At 46.3% G+C, this 27016-nt stretch overlaps 1 protein-coding gene across 5 annotated transcripts in view; it reads right to left on the bottom strand.

The window, feature by feature from the left end:
• LOC144818747 (uncharacterized) overlaps positions 1 to 27016 on the bottom strand; it is a 289911-nt gene that overhangs the window by 127304 nt on the left and 135591 nt on the right. For all 5 annotated transcript variants that reach the window (XM_078676453.1, XM_078676450.1, XM_078676452.1 and 2 more), the window contains one exon: positions 25067 to 25193. In XM_078676453.1, coding sequence (XP_078532579.1) covers positions 25067 to 25100 — 34 coding nt within the window. In that variant the 5' untranslated portion in view covers positions 25101 to 25193. The remainder of the gene's footprint in view (positions 1 to 25066; positions 25194 to 27016) is intronic.

Here is a 27016-nt window from a genome sequence, read left to right as displayed (position 1 = left end):
AGGTCTTAACCCATTACTTCAAATACATAAGGATTTAAACAATTTAGTGAGTGCTCAATTTTTGAATTATTCCCCTGAACGAAATAGACTAATACGTTTATTAAAGAGGAAAAGACAACGGAAAAAACGCTCCTTAAAACAAAAAAGGAAGATTTTGAATGGTTTCAACTAAAAGAAGCTGCTTCCAAAAATAATTCAAAATGCTACTGGGAAATAATTGCGGAAAGTTGTGGTACTAGAATTAAATCTCTTCCCATTTCAATAAATGAAGAAGAATGGAAATCCCACTTAGTAGAACTTTATTCAGCGAATTCAAATTCCCTTTAGCCCGACCTCTTTCGAATAAACTCCCCAAAAATGCCAGTTTACAATAAGGTTCCTACTAAGGAGGAAGTTGTTAGTCTGATTAAGAAAATGAGAGCTTCAGGGGCCCAGATGAAATCCCCATGTCAATTATAAAAAAGAGCCAATATTATGGGCAACATATCTTACCCCTCTATTTGAATATTGCTATCGTTATGGGTGGACCCCCTTGTCATGGTCCAGTAGCATCTTAATTCCGCTATATACAAAGGGCGAAAGACATCTTCCAAGTAACTACCGACAAATAGCCTTATTGGACGCAGTTGGGAACATTTTTGCCCGCTGTACTCTTGAGAATCTCACTGATTGGGTAGTAGAGGAGAAAATCCTCCCCATTGAGCAAGCAGGGTTTAGCAAAAAACATTCTACCTTAGACAATATCTGTTTTTTTAAACAAATTGAAGAGAAATATACGGTCTTTCGCAGGACAAATATCTATGTAACATTTATAGACTTTTCTACTGCTTTCGATAAGGTAAAAAGTTATATAAAATGGGGGTGCCTTCAACTCTGTTATCCTTAGTTAATGTTCTATACTCACAAACATGGTGCCAAGTATTAATGGGGGGAACTCAGGGCCTATCTTCTGTAATCACTCCGGAAAACGGTTTGAAGCAAATTTGTCTATTAGCACCTCTACTGTTTTCTTTATATGTTAGAGATCTACCGGATTGTATTTCCTTACCGGAAAGGGACGCGCCACAGATAGGTGGCCGCTCTTTTCCTAGGCTTATGTACGCAGACGATATCGTAATTATGCACCTGACCCCTATCGGATTAAATATAAAATTGTTACGATTACAGCAGTATACATCTGCACAATTTTTGAAAATAAATGTTTCTAAAAGTAAGGTTTTGGTTATGAAACGAGGAAAAAATAGAACAGTTTGTAATTTTAATTGGAGTTTGGTCCCAAAAAATTGGAGATTGCAGATTCTTACCTTTATCTGGGGAAAGTTATTTGAAGTAGTACATGGATCAGTCCCCATATTGAACATAGCTCTTCTAAAGCAACAAGGCACGCAAAGGGCCCATGCCTATTTTATAGTGCTTTGGGTCGAAGACATTTCTTGCATTTGCTTTTAGTTTTTAAAACTAAAATTCCTCCTACCTTGTTATACGCAATTAAATCCATACCCGTAAGTGAATGGAGCTTCTTGGATAAGAACAAAAGCCAAATCTTTTGTAAACTATGTAACTTTAATACACTTGTCCCAATAGACCCCAGTAGGCTAGAATTTGGCTTGGTAATCTCTTTTTTATAAGGTTTAGCAAGGGTAATACCTTGGTGTTATCACCTAAAGAACAGTGAGACTTCTTTTTTGAGGAGTTTTATGCGACAGGAAATTTTTGCAGGACAAATGTATAAATACTCTTTTTTTAGCGATTTCTTCTTGGCACTGCAACATTTTAATGAGCAAGAGGATTTTGTGCTATCCTTATCTACCATGGAATTAAAACCTTTTTTAAAGATTTCAAGTGGCTTAATTAGCTATCAGAGAGATGTTAGCATTTGCAGAAAAAGGGCCAGACTGGAAACAATAGTCAAGAATGCTTCCCCGAGAGTTCCTCAGAAGTACCTCTCCTGGAACTTAAGCCACGGTATTCGCAGATGGACTACTCTTTGCCGTATGAACCTTTCACCATTAAATGATCGAACTGTAAATTGGTCACCTAATGGGGAAGGTGGAAAAAAACTGAAATTTTTGTAATCAGGATATTCAGAACCTCGATCATATCTTGTTTGTATGTCCGGCTTTGACTGCATCTCGATTTAAATGGCTTCGTCCCGACTGGCATCAAAAATGTTTCGTCTGCTAGAGAATTTTTGTTCTGTCCAAAAAATGAAACAGTATGCGCAAAACTTTTTTAATTTTTTAGGAATTTTATGAATATATTTAACATTTTCTTAATTAGACCCCTAGTATGGTTTGCTAAGCATTAAATTCGTTTTCTTATACTTTTTTTAAAGCTCCAAGTTCTTATGTCTTTTCTATCTTTGTATTTTTTTCACTTGCAGAAAATATATATGTACAATTGTTGTCAACTTTTCGCTGTTTGCACTAAACTAGTTTTTTTCCATTTTAAATAAGGTATAAGGGAAATATTTGTTGCTGCTCTATGATGCACTTTACATAAAATATATGGAGCTGCTATGATATGATATATTTGCAAATTTCATATTTAACAGGATCAGCAAGGATCAAATTCTCAAGGATTGGATCCTTTACTGTTTAGTATAGGAGGTATCTGTGAGAAGTTGGCCTGATATATGATGTTCACTAATTCTAGTGATCACCCTGTATCAGTCCAAACAACCCCTTATGGTGATTGGTTGTAAGTCAACCTTATAGACCAGCTATCCTAGTAGCGTGGACAAAAGCAGTCTTAGGCTAAACTCTTTTGGCATGTGAAGCCAGCTGTTTTACCACAATATAACCCCTTGAATACCAGATGAAAGGACACCACACAGGTTGTTATGAAAATAAAAGGATATTTATTAACTAACATACACCTCTGAACTCTTTATGAGGTCAGAGGGCTAAGCACATGACAATACTACAAAAGAAATACGAGTTCGCACAATATTTACACGAGTGCCTTAGGGGCACGACAAACCATATACTCAAAACAATGGAATGCGAGGAAGGAAAGTACTGTAAGGAGATCCAGAGGCTGGAGGATCGGTGGGACTACACTACGAACTAGGTAAGTACGGAGCAGGAGGCCCACAGGACTCACGTGCAGAGTGGGAACTCTCACGCGGGATGCGTACCAACGTCTATGGATCTTACAATTTAGAAAGTTACGGATTCCGGACGAACCCGGCTGGATGAAGGGAAAACAACAGTGGACCTGGACACTAGGATAGTGAACACTGACTTCAGCACCCAGAAGCTTTAGTTACCTAACCCACAGGCTGCGGGTGCATAGGGCTGAAGTGGTGTCAGGTTTGCTGCGTTGATCCCGGTGATGCCTGAAACAAAGAGTTGCTGGCAGGCAGCCAGATGGAGGAGTCTGGTGGTTCCAAGGATGGAACTGGGAAGAAGTAAGTCCTGAAAGGGAAGGGGACAGAGTCTTGGTCACTAGCCAGTGCCGGTGCTGGAACCAGGAGGGAACCAGATGCTGTCGCCGCGTTCAGGTGGAGGAAGGGTCGCTTCTCTCTGCAGCTGCGCGGACCAGGAGCTGTTCTTCACGACCAGGCTGGAGGCACGAGCTGTCCCACGTAGCCTGCTGCTGTTGGCGGTGTCGGATCGTCGATCTGGACAACAGGCCTTGGCTAATGCAAGCCACGCGGTGGAACAAAGATGGCGTCTGGTGTGGACCAGGAGGGTCCGGGGTGCTTCTCTTTTGCAAGGAAGCAAGGGCCAGTCTGGGGGACCCGACTAGCAGTGTTGAAATCTTCGGGTCGTCGTCTCAGAGGTCACGAGCCAGCCGGCAAGTGACCAGACAACAGGAAAGCAGCAACCAAGCAAAAGGGGCCCCACGCAGATCACGGGGATGCTGGGGGGCTGGTCTTTGGAGCAGGAGCTGCGTCGGTGTGGGGCTTCTCAGTCCCAAATGCACTCACTCGAGGAACTCTCTGGGTCGTGCTGGAAGCGCTGTGCAGGTTTCTTCAAGATGGCCGTCTCCACGTTGCTCGTTGCACCCACGGGTCCCAGCTGTGCTGTGGATGTGGGTAGAGGTCAGAGGGGTCTGGAGGTCCGGGTCTTGTCGAGCTGGATGGTCGGATTCCGGGCTGGAAGGACTTTACAGCAAACCGCACAGGAGCTTGATGGTGCCTGCGAAGCAGGATGGTCACTCCCTGACCATAGGGGAGATTCTTCAGTCTTCTGATGTTCAGGAGGTCGAAGGTCAAGAGTTTCTTCGTGGAAGTTGTCAAGATTAATCTAACTGAGGATGGGACCAGCTCCTACCGTTATTCAGCTAAAGGGGGCTGCACTACGACTAGGTCCCTCCCCTGGGTGGGACCAGGAAGGGGGGTGGCTACACCCCCTATCCTTTGTCCGGTTTCCCGCCAGAGCTGGGGCTGGAGTGCCCCAGCAACTGGTTGGAACCGGTGTATGCACAGGGCACCTTGTGTGCCCCAGGCATGTCTCATTCCTTTCAGCCTTGGCCTACCTAATACACAAAATCCTGTCTGGGGTGGTGCTAGCACCTCCCAAGGCAGGAAACCCTTTGTCTGAGCCTCTCTTGCTGGAAGGACTCCCAGCAGCAGGAGGTCAGACTTGTGTCTGTGGTGGCAGCATCCATTTTGTGATGCTGAGGCTCGAGTTAACTTTAACCGGGGTTCACAGTTACATACATGTCGTGCCCCTCTAGAAGGGTGGAATGCTAACCCCGTCGCCAGAATTGGCGAGGGGTTAGTATTCCAATTCGTATGACACCTTACTCGACATGTTTTGATAATGCTATGCCAAAGTTAGCATTTGACCGCGAGGTTCATAATGCACTTAAGAGTATATGGTATAGCTTTATCATGGAACAGCTATAAGGACTTGGTTCCGCAAGCTGCAAACGGGCTCAGCTCATGCTAGAGCACCATCTCACATAATTCCAAGCACTCTGCCTTCAGGATTGATAAGGCCTGCCATAGGAGTGACTGATAGGAATATATGTGTCCATTTTAGGGTTAGATATAGGAATACTATATCTACAGCAAAGGGTGATTACACCACCTTGCCCCAGCTGTCTTGCAGCCAGTTGTGTCAGATTTGGGTGGCCAGCCAGGGGTGGCATAATACATGCTGCAGCCCCTGGTAGGCCCTGGGTACACCTATGCCCTGGATACCTAAGGTATACTGTACAGGGACTGATAAGGTGGCCCAGTACCAATTGGTAAATGCACCTAAGGTACATGCTTGTCAATTTAGAGAGAGAACAGCTAGGCTGTGGGTCTGATTAGCAGGCCCACAGCCAGGGAAAGTCGTAAATCAGTGAAGCAAAAAGCAAAAATCTGGGGTGGCCATGGGATTGCAGACCCCACTCTCCTACATAACCCCCCCCCCCCCAAACTTAGGGACATTAAACTAACCTTGACCAGGTGAGTCTTCTTGTTCTAAGTGGAAGTACCTGGAGAGACCATCTGCATTACCATGGTCAGTTCCTGGGCGGTGCTCCACTGTAAAGTCCATCCCCTGTAGGGAAATGGACCACCTAAGAAGTTTGGGGCTTTCACCCTTCATTTGATTTAGCCATAAGAGGGGCTTATGGTCGGTCTGAATCTTGAAGTGAGTACCAAACAAGTATGGCCTCAACTTCTTCAGGGCCCAAACCACAGCAAAGGCCTCCCTCTCAATAGCTGACCAACGTTTCTCTCTAGGGGTCAGCCTTCTACTTATAAAAGCAATGGGCTGGTCATGACCATCAATATTCAGCTGAGATAGAACAGCTCCCACACCCAACTCAGAAGCATCTGTTTGGACAATGAAAGGCTTGGAGTAGTCTGGACTCTTGAGAATAGGTGCAGTGCACATGGCCTGCTGTAGGTCATCGAATGCCTTCTGACAGCTAACTGTCCACTGAACTTTCTTTGGCATTTTCTTACTTGTCAGGTCATTAAGTGGAGTGACAATGGTTCCATAATTTCTGACAAATATCCTATAATAACCAGACAGGCCCAAGAAAGCTCTGACCTGTGTCTGGGTGTTTGGAGGAGCCCAGTCCTTTATGGTCTGTATCTTGCTCTCCAGAGGTTGAACTTCACCTACAAGGTGGCCCTAGTATACAACTTGACTCTGCCCTATCTGGCACTTAGTAGCCTTGATAGTGAGGCCTGCCTTTTGCAGGGCCTCTAAAACTTTCCTTAGGTGGATCAGGTGATCCTCCCAGGTGGAGCTAAAGACAGCAATATCATCTAGATATGCTGCACAAAAGTCATCCAACCCAGTGAGAACTTGGTTCACCAACCTTTGAAAAGTGGCAGGGGCATTTTTCAAACCAAAGGGCATCACCGCAAATTGGTAATGACCTCCTGGGGTAGAAATTGCTGTCTTGCCTTGGCATCCTCAGCTAACCTGGTTTGTCAATAACCAGCTGTTAGGTCAAATGTACTTAAGAAAGTTGCAGAAGCCAACTTATCAATCAGTTCATCTGCCCTGGGTATTGGATGGGCATCTGTCTTAGTGACAGCATTGAGACCCCTGTAGTATACACAAAACCTCATCTCTCTCTTACCATCCTGGGTGTGAGGTTTAGGCACTAGAACTACAGGACTAGCCCAAGGGCTCTCTGAGGGTTCAATGACTCCCAATTCCAACATCTTTTGTACTTCAGTTTTTATGCAGTCCCTGACGTGGTCAGGTTGCCTGTAGATTTTACTCTTTATAGGCAGACTGTCTCCAGTGTCCACCTCATGTGTGCACCAGTTTGTCTGACTGGGGGTCAGAGAAAACATTTGTCTGAAGGATTGAAGGACTTGCTTACAATCCTTTTGTTGATGCTCAGAGAGGCTGTCAGAAAAGACTACACCATCTACTGACCCATCATCAGGGTTCTGAGTGAGCAGGTCTGGGAGAGGGTCACTCTCTTCCTCCTGTCCCTAATCTGTGGCCATGAGCAAGCCCATGTCCTCCCTGTCAACAAATGCTTTGAGCCTATTCACATGAAGTACTCTGTGAGGGCTCCTGGGAGTTCCCATGTCCACCAAGTAGGTGACTTCTCCCTTTTGCTCAATGATGATGTAGGGTCCAGGCCATTTGTCTTGGAGAGCTGTTGGGGCCACTGGCTCCAACACCCACACCTTCTGTCCTGCATGTTAAACAGTTAGGACAGCCTTTTGGTCATGCCAAGCTTTTTGAAGTTCATGGCTGGCCTCCAGGTTTTTAGATGCCTTCTCCATGTACTCTGCCATCCTGGAGCGGAGACCAAGTACATAGTCCACTATGTCAAGTTTAGGCTTTTTGAGAGGTAACTCCCATCCTTCCTTCACAAGACATAGGGGTCCTCTTACAGGATGTCCAAACAAAAGCTCAAAAGGGCTGTAACCAACCCCCTTCTGTGGGACCTCTCTGTAAGCAAACAGAAGGCAGGGTAAAAGGATGTCCCATCTTCGCCTAAGCTTCTCAGGTAACCCTTTTATCATCCCTTTGAGGGTCTTGTTGAATCTTTCAACAAGCCCATTGCATTGTGGGTGATAGGGTGTGGTGAATTTGTAATTTACACCACACTCCTTCCACATAGCAGTCAAGTATCCTGACATGAAGTTTGCACCTCTGTCAGAGACAACCTCCTTAGGAAACCCCACTCTGGAGAAAACTCCAACCAGGGCCCTAGCCACCACAGGAGCTGTAGTGGTCCTAAGGGGAATAGCTTCAGGATACCTGGTGGCATGATACACTACCACAAGTATAAATCTGTGCCCAGATGCTGTTGGGGGGTCCATTGGTCCAACAATGTCAATCCCCACTCTTTCAAAGGGAACGCCCACCACAGGTAGTGGTATAAGGGGGGCCTTTGTGGTGCCACCTGATTTGCCACTGGCTTGGCAGGTGACACATGAGCGACAAAACTCTTTAGTGTCCTCAGACATATGAGGCCAGTGAAAGTGTGGGGCAAGCCTGTCCCAAGTCTTGTTCTGGCCTAAGTGACCTGCAAGGGGAATTTCATGGGCTAAGGTGAGAAGGAAACCTCTCAGAGACAAGGGGATGACCAGCCTCCTGGTAGCACCAGGCTTTGGGTCTCTTGCCTTAGAGTATAGGAGTCCATCGTCCCAATATACCTTATGGGCACCTGTAGCATTCCCTGCAGCCTCAGCAGCAGCCTGCTGTCTGAGGGATTCAAGAGAGGAACAGTCTAACTGTGCCTGCCTCAAGTCTGCCCTGGAAGGTCCCCCTGTCCCAAGAAACTCAACCTGTTCAGGCTCAAGCTCTTCTAGGACAGTTCCTTCTGGGGTCTTGGGGTCAGTCTCCTGAGAGAGCTGATCCTCCACCTGAGGCAGGGGGGAAGGGTCAACCTTACCCCTACTGCTTTTTCTCTTGGGTAGTGTCTGGTCCATTCTTCCAGGATCCAGCACTAGTTCAGCTGGGCATTTCTTGGCCTGTGACCTAGTCACAGCAAGGACATGTGCTGATAAACCTAACATTTCCACATGAGTCCTATACTCCACATCTGACCATAAGGAGGATTCCAAATCATTGCCCAAAAGACAGTCCACTGGGAGGTCTGAACTAACAACAACCCTTTTGAGGCCATTTACCCCTCCCCAGGAGAAATTAACAAGTGCCATACTATGGGAGGTAGTGGCATTGCTAGCATTGGTCACCAGGTAGTCTGAACCTAGTATTACCTGGTCAGGGTCCACAAATATTGGTGTCACTATGGTGACACTGGCATAAGTGTCCCTGTAGGCCTGAGCCATTTTCCCATTGATTAAAGGCGTCTGCCTGTACTTGCCCAGAGTACTGGGACTTATTGTAGGGGTCATATCCATGTCCCCAGTACAAACAAGAACAGCCTGAGTAGGTATCCTGACTAAGTCAGAACCCGCCTCAGTTCCCAGGGTTAACCCCACTATAGCCTTGGGAGGATTACTACCACTACTAACTGTACTAGGGGGTGCAGATGCCTTAGGGGCAGTAGTGGTAGGAGTTGGGCCTTTCTTGGTGCACTCACTAAACCAGTGAGTATTACTTTTACAGTATTGGCACCATGGTTTCCTCTGACCATTCTTCTTCTTCTTTTGGGAATTCTGGGAATTCTGGGACCCACCCTCTTTAGATTGTTGGGGCCCTGTTGAAGACTTCTGGTCAGTCTGTTTGTTCTCATTACCCTTGGGGTCTGCTTTCTTTTGGCCACCACCCTGGTTCTGGTTCTGCTGCTTGACCCTTGTCCTGACCCATCTGTCTGCCTTCTTTCCCAATTCTTGGGGAGAGGTCAGATCTGAGTCAACAAGGTGCTGATGCAACAACTGATTTTGACAATTATTTAAGATTTGTTCCCTAATAATTAGATTATACAATCCTGTGTAATCAGTAACTTTACTTCCCAGTAACCAGCCTTCAAAAGCCTTAGTGGCACAATCAACAAAGTCAGCCCAATCCTGAGACTGAATTTTCTGGGTGTCTCTGAACAGCAACCTGTACTGTTCAGTTGTTAAGCCAAACCCATCAATCAGTGTATTCTTCAGGACTTGGTAATTGTTAGCATCCTCAGCTCTAGTAGTGAGGAGCTTATCTCTACCTTTACCTTCAAAGGAGAGCCACAATATAGCTGCCCACTGACTCTGGGGGATGCACTGGACAGTGCAGGCCCTCTCCAAAGCAGTCATCCATTTGTGGATGTCATCCCCTTGTTTAAAGGGGGGCACTATTTTACTCAGGTGTCTAGTATCAAAACTCCTGTCTTTATCCTTGGGGATATTGCTGCCACCAGTGGGGACTACCCCACTCAACTGTTGCTCTCTAGCAAAGGCAAGCTTCTCCTTGGCAAGGGCAAGTTCTTCCCTCTGGATCCTTAGATTAGCTTGTTTCATCCTTGCTTCATGTTCTCTCCTCTGAGGGGAAGTCATTCTCCTCTGGGGAGAGGCATGAGAGTGCACAGATCTATTGGAGTCCCTAGAATGAGACCTATCTCTTCTAATTCCAAAGTTAGGCCTGCTTAGGGTCAGTACTAGGGGTCCCCCAGATCCTTCCCTATGTAGGTCTACGTTGGCCCTAATAAGTCTGCTGACTAGCTCAGGATCATTGTCTGCCTCATCCTCAGAAAGAACCTCTTCATCCTCCTCTTCCTCTACTTCCTCAGTTTCAGAGAGGTCAGGATCACCAAGGGTACCTTCTAAGGCGGGCATGCTCCCATCTGTATGAGTAGCTTTTCTAGCATCATATGTCTCTAAGAGACCTAACAGAAAAGGAGTGGTAGGGTTAGAACCCTGTTTCAATTTCCTGGAGGTACACAATTGTCTCATCTCCTGGAAACTGAGAGCTGCATATCTGGAAAGGACCTGTGGAGGGTCACTAGCCACTAGGGGAGTCTCTGCAGACTCTCCATGGGTAGACATGCTTCTAGTGTGGTGTAAGTGATGCACCTACCTACACTATGGGTTTACCTACTGATCCCTTGCTAGAGTTGTAGTCAGGGTGTGCTAAGCCCTGTTACACTACAACAGCTGGTTCAGTAGAACTCAGAGTATTTCTAAGCGTGTTATATGTACCTAGGTACCTTATGTGATCTTTCAAATGATATTACAAGATTATATTTGGTAAAAGAACAGCAAGCTCAAATCCCAACCGCTGCACACCAATGTGAGAAGTTGGCCTGATATGTGATGTTCACTAATTCTAGTGATCACCCTGTATCAGTCCAAACAACCCCTTATGGTGATTGGTTGTAAGTCAACCTTATAGAACAGCTATCCTAGTAGCGTGGACAAAAGCAGTCTTAGGCTAAACTCTTTTGGCATGTGAAGCCAGCTGTTTTACCACAATATAACCCCTTGAATACCATATTGCTATCGTTATGGGTGGACCCCCTTGTCATGGTCCAGTAGCATCTTAATTCCGCTATATACAAAGGGCGAAAGACATCTTCCAAGTAACTACCGACAAATAGCCTTATTGGACGCAGTTGGGAACATTTTTGCCCGCTGTACTCTTGAGAATCTCACTGATTGGGTAGTAGAGGAGAAAATCCTCCCCATTGAGCAAGCAGGGTTTAGCAAAAAACATTCTACCTTAGACAATATCTGTTTTTTGAAACAAATTGAAGAGAAATATACGGTCTTTCGCAGGACAAATATCTATGTAGCATTTATAGACTTTTCTACTGCTTTCGATAAGGTAAAAAGTTATATAAAATGGGGGTACCTTCTACTCTGTTATCCTTAGTTATTGTTCTATACTCACAAACATGGTGCCAAGTATTAATGGGGGGAACTCAGGGCCTATCTTCTGTAATCACTACGGAAAACGGTTTGAAGCAAGGTTGTCTATTAGCACTCTACTGTTTTCTTTATATGTTAGAGATCTACCGGATTGTATTTCCTTACCGGAAGGGGACGCGCCACAGATAGATGGCCGCTCTTTTCCTTGGCTTATGTACGCAGACGATATCGTAATTATGGACCTGACCCCTATCGGATTAAATATAAAATTGTTACGATTACAGCAGTATACATCTGCACAATTTTTGAAAATAAATGTTTCTAAAAGTAAGGTTTTGGTTATGAAACGAGGAAAAAATAGAACAGTTTGTAATTTTAATTGGAGTTTGGTCCCAAAAAATTGGAGATTGTAGATTCTTACCTTTCTCTGGGGAAAGTTATTTCAAGTAGTACATGGATCAGTCCCCATATTGAACATAGCTCTTCTAAAGCAACATTGCACGCAAATGGCCCATGCCTATTTTATAGTGCTTTGGGTCGAAGACATTTCTCGCATTTGCTTTTAGTTTTTAAAACTAAAATTCCTCCTACCTTGTTATACGCAATTAAATCCATACCCGAGGTGAATGGAGCTTCTTGGATAAGAACAAAAGCCAAATCTTTTGTAAACTATGTAACTTTAATACACTTGTCCCAATAGACCCCAGTAGGCTAGAATTTGGCTTGGTAATCTCTTTTTTACAAGGTTTAGCAAGGGTAATATCTTGGTGTTATCACCTAAAGAACAGTGAGACTTCTTCTTTGAGGAGTTTTATGCGACAGGAAATTTTTGCAGGACAAATGTATAAATACTCTTTTTTTAGCGATTTCTTCTTGGCACTGCAACATTTTAATGAGCAAGAGGATTTTGTGCTATCCTTATCTACCATGGAATTAAAACCTTTTTTAAAGATTTCAAGTGGCTTAATTAGCTATCAGAGAGATGTTAGCATTTGCAGAAAAAGGGCCAGGCTGGAAACAATAGTCAAGAATGCTTCCCCGAGAGTTCCTCAGAAGTACCTCTCCTGGAACTTAAGCCACGGTATTCGCAGATGGACTACTCTTTGCCGTATGAACCTTTCACCATTAAATGATCTAACTGTAAATTGGTCACCTAATGGGGAAGGTGGAAAAAAACTGAAATTTTTGTAATCAGGATATTCAGAACCTCGATCATATCTTGTTTGTATGTCCGGCTTTGACTGCATCTCGATTTAAATGGCTTCGTCCCGACTGGCATCAAAAATGTTTCGTCTGCTAGAGAATTTTTGTTCTGTCCAAAAAATGAAACAGTATGCGCAAAACTTTTTTAATTTTTTAGGGATTTTATGAATATATTTAAAATGTTCTTAATTAGACCCCTAGTATGGTTGGCTAAGCATTAAATTAGTTTTCTTATACTTTCTTTAAAGCTCCAAATTCTTATGTCTTTTCTATCTTTGTATTTTTTTCACTTGCAGAAAATATATATATACAATTGTTGTCAACTTTTCGCTGTTTGCACTAAACTAGTTTTTTTCCATTTTAAATAAGTTATAAGGGAAATATTTGTTGCTGCTCTATGATGCACTTTACATAAAATATATGGAGCTGCTATATGATATATTTCCAAATTTCATATTTAACAGGATCAGCAAGGATCAAATTCTCAAGGATTGGATCCTTTACTGTTTAGTATAGGAGGTATCTGTGAGAAGTTGGCCTGATATATGATGTTCACTAATTCTAGTGATCACCCTGTATCAGTCCAAACAACCCCTTATGGTGATTGGTTGTAAGTCAACCTTATAGACCAGCTATCCTAGTAGCGTGGACAAAAGCAGTCTTAGGCTAAACTCTTTTGGCATGTGAAGCCAGCTGTTTTACCACAATATAACCCCTTGAATACCAGATGAAAGGACACCACACAGGTTGTTATGAAAATAAAAGGATATTTATTAACTAACATACACCTCTGAACTCTTTATGAGGTCAGAGGGCTAAGCACATGACAATACTACAAAAGAAATACGAGTTCGCACAATATTTACACGAGTGCCTTAGGGGCACGACAAACCATATACTCAAAACAATGGAATGCGAGGAAGGAAAGTACTGTAAGGAGATCCAGAGGCTGGAGGATCGGTGGGACTACACTACGAACTAGGTAAGTACGGAGCAGGAGGCCCACAGGACTCACGTGCAGAGTGGGAACTCTCACGCGGGATGCGTACCAACGTCTATGGATCTTACAATTTAGAAAGTTACGGATTCCGGACGAACCCGGCTGGATGGAGGGAAAACAACAGTGGACCTGGACACTAGGATAGTGAACACTGACTTCAGCACCCAGAAGCTTTAGTTACCTAACCCACAGACTGCGGGTGCATAGGGCTGAAGTGGTGTCGGGTTTGCTGCGTTGATCCCGGTGATGCCTGAAACAAAGAGTTGCTGGCAGGCAGCCAGATGGAGGAGTCCGGTGGTTCCAAGGATGGAACTGGGAAGAAGTAAGTCCTGAAAGGGAAGGGGACAGAGTCTTGGTCACTAGCCAGTGACGGTGCTGGAACCAGGAGGGAACCAGATGCTGTTGCCGCGTTCAGGTGGAGGAAGGGTCGCTTCTCTCTGTAGCTGCGCGGACCAGGAGCTGTTCTTCACGACCAGGCTGGAGGCACGAGCTGTCCCACGTAGTCTGCTGCTGTTGGCGGTGTCGGATCGTCGATCTGGACAACAGGCCTTGGCTAATGCAAGCCACGCGGTGGAACAAAGATGGCGTTTGGTGTGGACCAGGAGGGTCCGGGGTGCTTCTCTTTTGCAAGGAAGCAAGGGCCAGTCTGGGGGACCCGACTAGCAGTGTTGAAATCTTCGGGTCGTCGTCTCAGAGGTCACGAGCCAGCCGGCAAGTGACCAGACAACAGGAAAGCAGCAACCAAGCAAAAGGGGCCCCACGCAGATCACGGGGATGCTGGGGGGCTGGTCTTTGGAGCAGGAGCTGCGTCGGTGTGGGGCTTCTCAGTCCCCAATGCACTCACTCGAGGAACTCTCTGGGTCGTGCTGGAAGCGCTGTGCAGGTTTCTTCAAGATGGCCGTCTCCACGTTGCTCGTCGCACCCACGGGTCCCAGCTGTGCTGTGGATGTGGGTAGAGGTCAGAGGGGTCTGGAGGTCCGGGTCTTGTCGAGCTGGATGGTCGGATTCCGGGCTGGAAGGACTTTACAGCAAACCGCACAGGAGCTTGATGGTGCCTGCGAAGCAGGATGGTCACTCCCTGACCATAGGGAAGATTCTTCAGTCTTCTGATGTTCAGGAGGTCGAAGGTCAAGAGTTTCTTCGTGGAAGTTGTCAAGATTAATCTAACTGGGAATGGGACCAGCTCCTACCTTTATTCAGCTAAAGGGGGCTGCAGTACGACTAGGTCCCTCCCCTGGGTGGGACCAGGAAGGGGGTGGCTACACCCCCTATCCTTTGTCCGGTTTCCCGCCAGAGCTGGGGCTGGAGTGCCCCAGCAACTGGTTGGAACCGGTGTATGCACAGGGCACGTTGTGTGCCCCAGACATGTCTCATTCCTTTCAGCCTTGGCCTACCTAATACACAAAATCCTGTCTGGGGTGGTGCTAGCACCACCCAAGGCAGGAAACCCTTTGTCTGAGCCTCCCTTGCTGGAAGGACTCCCAGCAGCAAGAGGTCAGACTTGTGTCTGTGGTGGCAGCATCCATTTTGTGATGCTGAGGCTCGAGTTAACTTTAACCGGGGTTCACAGTTACATACATGTCGTGCCCCTCTAGAAGGGTGGACTGCTAACCCCGTCGCCAGAATTGGCGAGGGGTTAGTATTCCAATTCGTATGACACCTTACTCGACATGTTTTGATAATGCTATGCCAAAGTTAGCATTTGACCGCGAGGTTCATAATGCACTTAAGAGTATATGGTATAGCGTTATCATGGAACAGCTATAAGGACTTGGTTCCGCAAGCTGCAAACGGGCTCAGCTCATGCCAGAGCACTATCTCACATAATTCCAAGCACTCTGCCTTCAGGATTGATAAGGCCTGCCATAGGAGTGACTGATAGGAATATATGTGTCCATTTTAGGGTTAGATATAGGAATACTATATCTACAGCAAAGGGTGATTACACCACCTTGCCCCAGCTGTCGTGCAGCCAGTTGTGTCAGATTTGGGTGGCCAGCCAGGGGTGGCATAATACATGCTGCAGCCCCTGGTAGGCCCTGGGTACACCTATGCCCTGGATACCTAAGGTATACTGTACAGGGACTGATAAGGTGGCCCAGTACCAATTGGTAAATGCACCTAAGGTACATGCTTGTCAATTTAGAGAGAGAACAGCTAGGCTGTGGGTCTGATTAGCAGGCCCACAGCCAGGGAAAGTCGTAAATCAGTGAAGCAAAAAGCAAAAATCTGGGGTGGCCATGGGATTGCATACCCCACTCTCCTACAGTATCTTTTCGATTGCTGCTATGCCGTAGCTGGTGTATGATGTACTTTATTTAATGATTTGTCATTACTGTTGCTACATGATGCACTTTATTTAATAATCTGCCATTAGATGAAACTGCTTTCTTATGCTATTCTATTCAATTGCACATGTTCTAAAAATCTATATGGAGACATTATTTCGCTTTCTACAACTGGAGAGCCATATTGCTGCCTAAAATAATACAGCAGAGTCGATTTTGGAAACCTTTTATGGCTTTTTCTGATCTAACTTTGTATAAATTGATGTAGTCATGTAAATAGAATAGTTTTATTGAAGTGCTTTTATAATTATTGTTGGGTTTCTAACATGACTATTTATGTACGTTTTAAGTAAATGTAATGTAAATGTAGTATACTTGTAAAGCGCACAGCTGCCCCAGCAACGGGGCGTCCCGGCGCTGTATAACTCTGGGGAACCCGTCCTGGCTTTCCCTGTGGGATGGTCCCTTGCTGGGAGTCCCCAAGGTGGAGCCAGGCATCCCCGGAATTGGTGGGGCCGTTGTGGAGATTAGGCAAGCTAATGCCCAGAGTTGCCGAGTGGAACCCCTGATTAGAGTAAGCACCGAAGCAAGAATTATCGAGTCCGCTGACCAAGGTCCACGACCCTGCCGCGTCGGGAATTGAACCCTGGTCCCAGGCTGACTTCTGCTCTCAGGCCTGCCGCCTCTAACCAGTGAGCCACACTACTCCACAGTGGACCTCTTTGAGATCCAAATTCTTAATAAACGTATTGAATTGATGCAGTCTTTCCTGAGGTCAGGGGCTTTTCAAACATGAGTTGTGCAGAAGACATTTGTCAACTCCTGGAAAGCTTTCTGAGGTCTGAACCATAACGCTGGGTTGCTTCTTACACATTACCTAGAATTCTGGGTCATGAGTGGTTCGATAGCCCTTCACAAGATACACACAGAACCCTGTGACTCTTGAGGAGTGGAGAAGGGCGAAAATGAGGTGGACTTACTGGGTACTGATGCATCACATCACGGTGGTTGTGCTTTTCCTACTTCTAATACAAAGTAGGGTTGGAGACCAGGTCTAAAAGGAGACTGGCTCCAGCTCGTGGTGAGAACAACTGAATGATGGTGAAGGTGGATAAGTATCTGTCTTGCAATCCATAAGCAAGAGGTACTGTGAGGAGCAGCTGGGAACTGGAGAACGACATGATGGGGGCAGGGGGAAATGGATTCGAAGGGAGTGGGCGAATGAGCTACAGGGAAAAGTGCAGAGGCAAAGTGAGGGAGAGAATGAGGAAGGGGGAGGAGAAAGACAGCAGAAACTGAGATAAAGAGTGACAGGGAAGACAGGTCGGAGAGAAATGGAGAAGATAGAAAGAGGAGAGATGGACCGCTAGAAGAGAGAAGAAAGTAGAAAGGCAAATGATGCAAAGCTGAGGATGCAGGTTTTGTGGAGGGTAAGATAGGTTAGCAAAGAAGGAATAAAAGGAGAAATAAAAATGGAAGGTTAAAGCCGCGGGAGTAGGGAAGAGGCTGAAATATTTAGCACAACTGGGACAAAAGGGTAAGAAATGAAAGTAGGGTGTGGAGGGTGGCTAGGCAATTCGATGTAAAAGGAGAAGTAGAGAATAGGGTGGAGAATGGAGAGGTGAGCTGAGACGGGAGTGAAAAGCTCTGCTTGGAGGCAGGGTGTGGTTGCCTTGCTGGAGATAACACTGAGACAGCGACCAGACCTAAAGGCCCTTGCGATTGCAGAGTGTAGTGCAATTTCCCTTCGTATGACCCCTATGGGGGACCTCTTCCTATTTTCAGATAGGAATAACACCACCCCCCTTCAATGTTAGTTTGTTCCAAAAGTATTTGCTGTGCAAAAAGCATTCTATATTACATCTAATACCTATGAGACAAAAGTGATAACACACGAAGAGTATACTTATTTCAAATAAAGAGAGATAATAAAACAGTATTAAAAAAAATCCTTAAATACAACGGAAAAAATAAACATCATAAAATGTTTCTTTCAATAATAAACCTTTTTCTTTTTTTAACATTTTATTTATAAACTTGCATTGAGTTAGCACGGTACATCAGTGTCATAACAATCAGGCAGATTATATTATGGCAATAACATGAAAGCATATATAAACACCTTCCCGTAGCAGTCGAGCCGGATGTCCATTTTTGTGCAGTTTAACAAAATATAGAGAGAAAAAAAAAAGGCGAAAGAACATCTCTCAAATACAGCACTATGTATATGAACATTTGAAGGTGGTCAAGTTGCTTTAGCAGACATCGATATGCACTACATACATTAAAGTCCAAACTGGTATGCATAAGATGTAGGTGGCGTTCGGAATTTACAATGTGCAGGCGTATTCCTAAGGCATTCATGAATCAAAAGAGAGAGAACACATGATAAGAAAGGACGGGGGGCGAATGAGACCCATCAAGATCCATCATCGTGGAGAGGTTGCTGAACATGTCATTACAGATCTGGAGGTGCCTTACTATGGGTGTGTGGTGGCCCATCACGGTGTGTTGTTTACGTGTGTCCCTTGCTCCCCGTCTATCAGTGGTGGGTTAGAGTGCTCAGCCTCCTCCGCCGAGGCCGCTTCTAAGGCAAGGAGATAGGTTGTGAGTGGTCCCCATATGTCTTTCGGACGAGACGTGATAGGCATCATTTCTGCATAAAAGTGTGAGTATTCTTGCCATGTAGTCATGGTGTGCACCCAGTCTTTAAATTTAGGCGCCTTTCCACGTCCCCACCTGCATGCCACCTGACGCTTTGCTAGTAGCAGACCCATCGCTAAGAATTTCTTGTGTACAGTAGGTATGTCTTGAATCAAACCAAGTAAACCCACAAGTGGGCATGGTGTAATTTGGACCCCTATCATGTCAGACGCTCCCTTGAAAACTTGTGTCCAATAATCGGCCACTTGGGGGCAGTTCCACGCAAGGTGGTCAAAATCTGCTCCCTCTCTACCACATCTCTCACATCTGTCCGTGTCTCTAAGGTGAAATGTATGCAGTCGAACGGGTGTATGGTATAGGCGGTGTAGGAATTTATAGTGACTAAGCCATAATCTACTATTGCCGGTTATTGTGCCTGTTAGTGAGCAGCTGAGCTCCCACTGATCATCCGTGAGGGGCTCTGGAAGGTCCCTGTCCCAATTAGCACGAGATCGAGGGGCTAGAGGTGGTGTCGCAGCGTGAGCATGTTTGTACAATAGGGATACCACATGTCGAGGTGTTTCCTGGGAAAGCAATGCATGGAGTGGCGCTAGGATTTCGGGCTCATCAGGGAAGGCGGGCATGAGGGCTTTCAAATTTTGCCTGAGGCGGGTGTATAAGAAGATGTCCATCGTTGTGGGGGATTGCGCACCAAAAAACTGTTCTCTGGTCCGGAAACTACCTCCCAGGTAGAGGTCCCCCCAGGTATAATAACACAGGGTTCCCAACATTTTGCGGCCTATGCCTTTGCAGGCCACAGGTACGAGGGGATTGTGCCATAAAGGCATCTTGGGTGAGTACATCAGTTGGGTTCCCAGCTTACGGGCTATGTGTCGCCAGGCAATTATGGTGCAGTCAACGGTGGAAGGATCTCTCCCTTTTTCCTTCACCGCAGAAAAGAGGTAAGCATTCGGCGGTAAGGGTGCCATTTATCCGTCCTCCACCGTGAGTTGTGGCATGAAAGGCGGGGTGTGAAACCAGTAGGCGGCAAAGTGTGCTTGTGCGCAATGGTAATATATCTCAAAGTTGGGGACATCAAAGCCGCCCTGACTATAAGGAAGCATCATTGTGGATAATCCAAGTCGGGCCTGCCCGCCGTCCCATATCAGTCTGGTTAGTTGAGATCGAAGGGTGTCGGAAAAAAAAGCGCCCCGGGTTATAAGGAATATTAATGAAGAGGGAAAGGAGCTTGGGGAGTATGACCATCTTAATGAGCGAGATCCGCCCTGCCATAGACAGCGGAAGTCTCAGCCATTTGGTTATGTTATCAGATATTTTGTCGATGGCGGTGCCATAATTTATTCTCATGAGCGCGTCTTTATCACGAGTGATATGTATGTATGCCCAGGTATTTGAAGTCTTCCGTCTCCCATACCAGTGGATAGTCTAGGGGATGTTGTGTTGTGTGGTCTGTGAGTGGGAATGTGGCAGACTTCGACCAATTTATCTGTACTCCCGATATAGCCCCATACTTAGTTATTTCCCATAGCACTGGGTTAAGATTCTCGTCCGGTTTCTTAATATAAGCGTGATGTCATCCGCGTATAGAGATATGAGCAATTGCCTGGCGAGATATACCAAGGCTCTGTGGTTATGGTGCTGCCGGAGTTTGGCAGCGAGGGGTTCAATAGCGAGTGCAAATAATATAGGGGAAAGCAGGCAACCCTGCCGCGTGCCCCTTGAGATGGAGAAGGGGACTTGGCTCCGTTTAGCAGAACCGAGGCCGTCGGGCGACTGTACAAAAGACTCACCCAGCTGAGGAAGACAGGTGGTGTGCCCATGCGTTCCAGGGTGCCAAGCAGGATGTCCCATTCTAGGGAATCGAACGCCTTTGTGGCGTCTAGGAAGACGGCAACGGCCGAACAGTTGGGATCGATATCTTGTATCACCGCCGCCAACGTCCTAAGGTTGTGAGCCACGGCGCGATTCGGGATGAAGCCCGCCTAATCTGTTCATTATTAAGTTAAGGCGGGTCGCCAGGACTTTCGCCAGAATTTTAGTGTTGCAATTTAGGAGGGACAAGGGCCTATATGAGTCGCAATAAGCGGGAGGTTTCCCAGGTTTCAATAGAGATGTTATTAGAGCCTCTCGCATTGTTGCTGGAAGGCTGCCCTCCTCTAGAGCTGTGTAATATACTTCCTTTAGGATGGGAGCTAGTATTTTAGCGTACGTTTTATAAAATTCAATGGGCAGCCCGTCTGCTCCTGGGGCTTTGCCAGATTTGGTATGCATTATGGCGTCAGTGATTTCATCGAGCTCTAGATCGTGGCTTAGGAATTTACGTTGGACGTCTCCCATCCATGCTAGAGCAAAGTCTTCAAAATAGTGCGGCAGATCCAGCGGGATTCCCCTCTGAGAGGTGTAAAGCATGATATAATGGTCTTGAAACACCTTTAGTTGGTCGGGCAATGCCCTACAAACAGTACCCAGTGTGTCTTGTATTTCTGCCACATAATTTGAGAATCGGGGATTTCGGGTCGCACGTGCAAGGGCCTTCCCTGGTCGATCCCCTTTACCATACACTCTAGCCCTATAGGGCTTGCCGCTAAGCTTGCACTTCCGTTCTGCTAAGTCTTCATACTCTGTCATTTTGTCTCTAAAGTGAGCTCTTGTCGCATTTGAACCCGAGCCGGAGGAGAGGGTACCCTCTAGGGTCTTCAATTCTCCTTCCAATCTATTCAGGTCATCGCGTAGTGTTCTAAGTACCCCACCCTTGGAGATGCACCATTCATGCACGGTGACCTTAAAGGCCTCCCAGACTGTGGTGATACTAGACAAGGACCTTAGATTACGCTCGAAGAAGTCTTGTATGCCCTGTTCAAGCTGAGACTTGAATGCAGTGTCCTGTAGGTGTAATGGGTTGAGACGCCATCTGTTATATGGGGGCTGAGACAGGGGTGGGCATAGCTCAACCACAACTGGGGTGTGGTCAGAGTATGTACGGGGCAGGTGAGCAGCGTGGTGCAGCCAATGCGCCATACCCAAGGATATAAATATGTAATCTAGTTGCGCCCAAGTCGAGTGAACAGCAGAGTAATGTGTGCCTTCCCTCAATGCAGGGTTTGTGTGTCTCCAGGTGTCTAGTATATAGTTTGAGTCCACAATATCCTTCAGGGCCTTATGTGCATTCGTAAAGTGGATTGGGGAGCTATGAGATCGGTCCAGAGTGGGTTGTAGCGTTGTGTTTAAGTCTCCTCCCCAGATGATGTAGGTAGTGTCTATTTCTTGAATGCGGGACCACAGGGCAAGGAGCGGACGCGGTTCGTCGATATTAGGGCCATAGTGGTTGGCTATTGTGATATCATATGTGTGGTACCGTCCCCATACCAGGCAGTATCTTCCCTCTGCGTCTACCTCCTCTCCTAGCGGAATAAATTGAGTTCCCCTTATAAATAAGATGGCTGATCCTCGGGAATAGCTCGAATATGAAGAAAAGTAACTATGTGAGCCCAGCGAGAAGCGAATTGTGTTGTGTTACCTGGGCTAAGGTGTGTCTCTTGTAATACGTTTATGTGGTGTCTATCCATATATCCCAAGACCTGTCTCTTTTTCCTAGGGTTGTTAAGGCCCCGCACATTCGAAGAAGCCACCCTGAGACCGTTAAAATCCCTGGAGTTGCCTGCCATGTTGACCATCAGCAAAGTCTATACCTGACCATCTATCAAGAACCATTGCAACTTGTGTAAACAATCCCACAGTGCCTTTCAAACCCCCACCCCCCTCCCACACCGGCTGCCCCAACTCGCCGGGCATAAGACCCCCACGCACCTTGCCCCAACCTTCATTCAAACTAACATATCCCGTTCCCAATAACCACTTGGGGGTACGCCCGCGTGGGGTCATCACGAGGGGCTGACTACCTACCCACTCTCCTCCCTACTTGCGCCCGCCTGTCGCCCCATCGAGGGGCAGACAGCTCACGGGACAGAGGAGAGAAGCCGAGCGGGATATGGTAAACAGTATAAGTACGTTCAATACATCACCATCTGAGCGCCCACAGTTGCATCAATAAGTCCAGAGTGTTCAGTTCGCTGTGGTTCCACTGCTGGTATTTAGCCCACATCTGATAGGGGCGACATTGACCTGGAGCGCTCACGTGCCACCGCCTCTCTGGACGCCGCTCGACGTTGCCTCTTAAGGTAGTCCTCGGCTTGTTGTGGGTTTTGAAAGAAATGTTGTTTTCCCTGATGAGTGATTTTCAGCCTCGCTCGGTACAGCATCGCGTAGGGAATATTCTGAGTCTGGAACTTCTTTTTGACGGCAACGAATTTCCGTCTGACATCTTGTACAGCTGGCGTAAAGTCCGGGAAGAAGGAAAGTGGTATTTTCATAGCTGACCTGGCCTTTATCTCGAGCTAGTCGGAGGACCGTATCCCTGTCCCGATAGTTCAGGAAATGGGCTATAACTGGCCTCTGGGGCGCACCCGGGGGTGGGCGGGCCGCATGGGATCGGTGGGCTCATTCCACGGTCAAGTGGGGCGAGAATGATTCCCTTCCAAACAGATCCGACACCAACTTCTCAAAGAAGTCTTCCATGCGCCCCGTGTTGGTGGTTTCCGCCAGGCCAACGATACGAACATTGTTCCGAAGTGAGCGGGCTTCTAAGTCTTCATTTTTGTCGGCGATTACCTTTAGTAGCTTTTCCATCTGTGATAGTTGACCGCCACTCGCCGCGGCACCATCCTCAAGATCCGAGATCCTGTTTTCTGCTTCCTGGATGCGATGATCATGTTTCTCCAGTTTCGTAACTATAGAGTCCATCCTGGAGTTCATGCTGTCTATTTTGGCGTCAATGGAGGAGAGGCAAGTTTTCATGCTTAGTAGGAGTGTTTCCCAGTCTTCATCAGGTACGTCTGCGGTGTCTGGGTCCACCTGTACCGCCGGGCCCGTCTTGGACGACTTTCGCGCTTCGAAAGGGATCTTGGTTTGCTTAGCGTCTGATCGCCCCATGGTGCAGGCGGGTGGACACAGAGGAGTAGCATCACTGAGTGTGGATTCGTGTTGCCCCTCCGAGGCTGGTTGCTTCGCAGTATAACTGCCCTTTACAGGCCTTCCGACAGGTGGGTTCTGGCAGTAGCGTTGATCGTCTCGCCAGGCTTCTCTGCGCAAGGTGTGTCGTAAAAGGGCGCTATGAGCATCCACGTGGAGGCAGAGAAACAGGGGGAACTGAAGAGCAGCCGCTCCTATCAAGGTAGAGTCTCCCAGGGGCCCGGGCGTATGAAGTTTATTATGCAGCTGTATCTCCCACAGCTTCGTAGCAGGTGAGTGGCTTTATCTGGGGCCATCGATAATGCAGGCGCGTCAGGCCACGTTTCCCCCGTCACGCTCTCCAGCCATCCAAAATGGCGGCTCGCCGCAGTGCCATCAGGGAGCAAATGTTCTGCTTGTCGGTGCTAAGGAGGGTACACACTGGTGCATTTCTGCCTCATCAATAGCCCCCCGTGTTGTAATTGCTGTGTCGGTCGCTGCCCCATAGGAGTCTCGCCGCTGTCTTGGGAGGGGCGGGGGGTGGTCAGCAAACCCCACAGCACCAAGTCGTAATCCACCTCAATTGTTTTCCCCCCCGTGGTGCCTCTGATAGTGTTGGTGGCCCTGTAGTCTGTCGACCCCGCAGCCCCACAGCCTGAGCCACGTTATTTAGAGTTTGGGGCGCACTGCACACACCGGGTGGTAGACGCATGTGGTACTCACTGTGTCTTCCGAACTTGCAGCGAGCGTGTCTCCGTGGTGTCAGCTATCGTCGCGCCCAGCGTCCGGGCCGGGGGGGGGTGTCCGGTAAGCAGGCTTCAGCTACGCAGCGTGTAGTGAGATGGGGCCTAGTATGCCGCAGTGTTTCCCAAGCGCGGGCCAGGAGCTGTATGAAGGTCACAAATGAAGCAGTGGTGTCGTGAGCCTCCCGTGATGGGTTTCATGGCGCGATACTGGGCAGAAGGATAATATTAAGGATAATTCCCCGCTCAGCAGGGTCGGAGCCTCAACGGTGTGCGGCCATCTTGGTCGCACGCCACTAGGCGCCCCCCAATAATAAACCATAAGATGGATATCTATGTACTGATGTTATGAAGATCATAACAAATACATATGAAAGACAAATAGAACACAAGAGAGAACTAGCGATAAAGGACAATAAATGCTGTCCATTAATCCTACTCATATTTGTTCTGATAGCTATCGGGAAGGGCAACTTCAATACACGGATAATGTTTGGTACAGGTGGTGCAGTTCTTATCATGGTAGATGCATCTAATAGCACAGTGTCTCCATCTGAATGTGATTCCCGAGAAAAGTTCAGTTGTGCAACCTTGCTGTCTGCTACTGGCTCATCCAGGTCTCTGTGAGGGGGCTCTCGGATCTCACCCTCATAGAGAGTGAATTATGGAAAATTATTTTCCCCCTGAGGGTTTAGGTTAGATGTGCTAAAGCAAATACAGACTGTGTGGCCTCAGGACTTTTATCAGTCTCTGAACCTGGTATCCTTGGCCTGCCAATGACAGTGGGTAACTCTCACTCTGTGTTTTTTCAGAGACAGGAGATAAACTGTAGACCAAGTAAAATATGGCATGCAGCATGTGCTTCACCAAAGAGCAGAGGATGCTCCTATGTGTTTCTATGCACTAAGAGGTACCTGCCACTAAAGCCAATAAATAATACCACTCAGTGCAATGTAAAAGCAAGCGCCCATGAACTTACCCAAAGAAATTAGGGCTTGATGAATTTCTTTCATCACATTCTTGTAAAACTCCTTCTGCCACCTGTGCAAAAGCTTCCATTCCTCTTCAGTGAAAAATGCAGCAACATCACGGAATTTGACTTGTGCCTAGAACAACAGATCATGGTAAAGTCAGTCACTTCCCTCAGCTATAAACATAAATGAGACTACAAGGATTAGTAACATGGCATTTACTCCCATCTCGTCCCTCTTCTCTTAATGCATAGAAAACACAATACTGTTAAGTGCCCTCCAGCAGGAATTCAATAAAATTAGCTTCTTAATAGTTACATATCACAGATTGGTTAGCAGTACAGCCACAGTTTCCAACAGCTAACAAATGGAGGGGAAATAGAACATCCGATCACACAATAATTTACAGCCTGACAGCTTTCAATATCACTAACATCACTCAGACAAAAAATAAAGCAATAACAACTAGTTGGTGAGCTCACAGAAGATCTGTCACTAGAGCACCCAGTGCTTAGGAGTAGGAAGAGTAGAAAAATCATGTAACAACTGAAATGCAGCCTTAAAAAGTGTCCACCTCCCTGATTTCTGGGTTTGTATGCAACATGCTGAAATTTTACATGGGTAACTGATGGATTGAGGGATAGCTCTCATCTCCGAATGAGTTTCCACATTTCAATATGTAATGATAGTCAATATGGTAGACATGTGCAAACTGCAGTATTCTAACTGTGGGTCCTCTTTTACCCACGTAGGAAGAGAGGGTATGGTCAGAAAACTCACAATTAAAGGGTCGGCATGATCAACGTTTAGAAGAACGCTGGGCGTGTTGATACTAGCAATTTGTCTAAAAGAATATATGACTGACATTCCTCAGTGTAATTGTCATGATTACATCTGAGCCACCCTCCGAGTACATGCGGTCACCTCTTTCAAATGACTTGGGAGGTCAAAGGTCTGCCTGCTCAACATCCTCTGTGGGCTGGTCAAAAGCCAGGCAACATATTTGGGGGCGGAGCGGGAGAGACAAAGAGCAAGGGGTCATACCTTTAATGTTGAAGTCATCTCTTACCCTCCTTTCGTCAGTTATAGTCACTTTAAATGCTATGCCAAACTATGTGGGACCAGTGCAAATGAGGCAGGAAAAAACCCACTTCAGTATCATGAAGACCATCAGTAAGAGAACAAAAAAGTAAGTCTGACATGAGAAGGGCCGAGGGCTCTTCAAAGGGCACCGCTTCAGTCATGATGAAAGAAACACCAGTTAAAATCTAGAACTCACTAGTTTTTTATTTTCCCCCTTTCATCTGTATCGAATTGTATTCACTTTTTTACTCCCCCATTCCATTCACAGTAGATAATTTGTTTATCAGTGCTTCACCATTGTATTGAATTTTAGGATGAAATTATCCCATTGGCCTGTTTATTCTGCCATAAGGCCATTTGACATACTGTTCACCACTTGCCTATTACTTCAGTCTTTCATGCCAACATAAAAGTTTTCCAAGATGAGAAATATATTCTTGCCCACCTGCTTTGGCCAAGAGACTATTTACAATATTTAAGGGCATCCTCTATCCTGGGCATTAGGGCGCACTGATCAGAACCTTGGTCCTCGCCTCTAATGCAAGAATACAACAGACATACCTCCATAAACATCATGGAATATGGTAGATGAAAACCCCATAACATGACAAAACTCTGTAGAAACAATTAAGTACAATATCTTATTCATATTTAGGAAAAGAGTAAAATTACTTTAAAAAAGCAGTGCATTTGCTTAAAATACATCATTCACCTAATGTCATCAGTATAGTTAATCAGTTTCTGGGACAAACAAACTATGTTCATACAACAAGACCATAAGCAATACAAGTAATTATATTTCTTTAGTATGTCGACCATAACCAATCACGTCCCTGCGTGTATCCTTGGGAGTGTACAAACACACACCAAATAAA

Source organism: Lissotriton helveticus, chromosome 2_1 (genome assembly GCF_964261635.1).
Source record: "Lissotriton helveticus chromosome 2_1, aLisHel1.1, whole genome shotgun sequence".
Taxonomy (NCBI): domain Eukaryota; kingdom Metazoa; phylum Chordata; class Amphibia; order Caudata; family Salamandridae; genus Lissotriton; species Lissotriton helveticus.
Note: the sequence above shows the minus strand (reverse complement) of the source record. Positions and strands in the feature narration are given on the sequence as shown.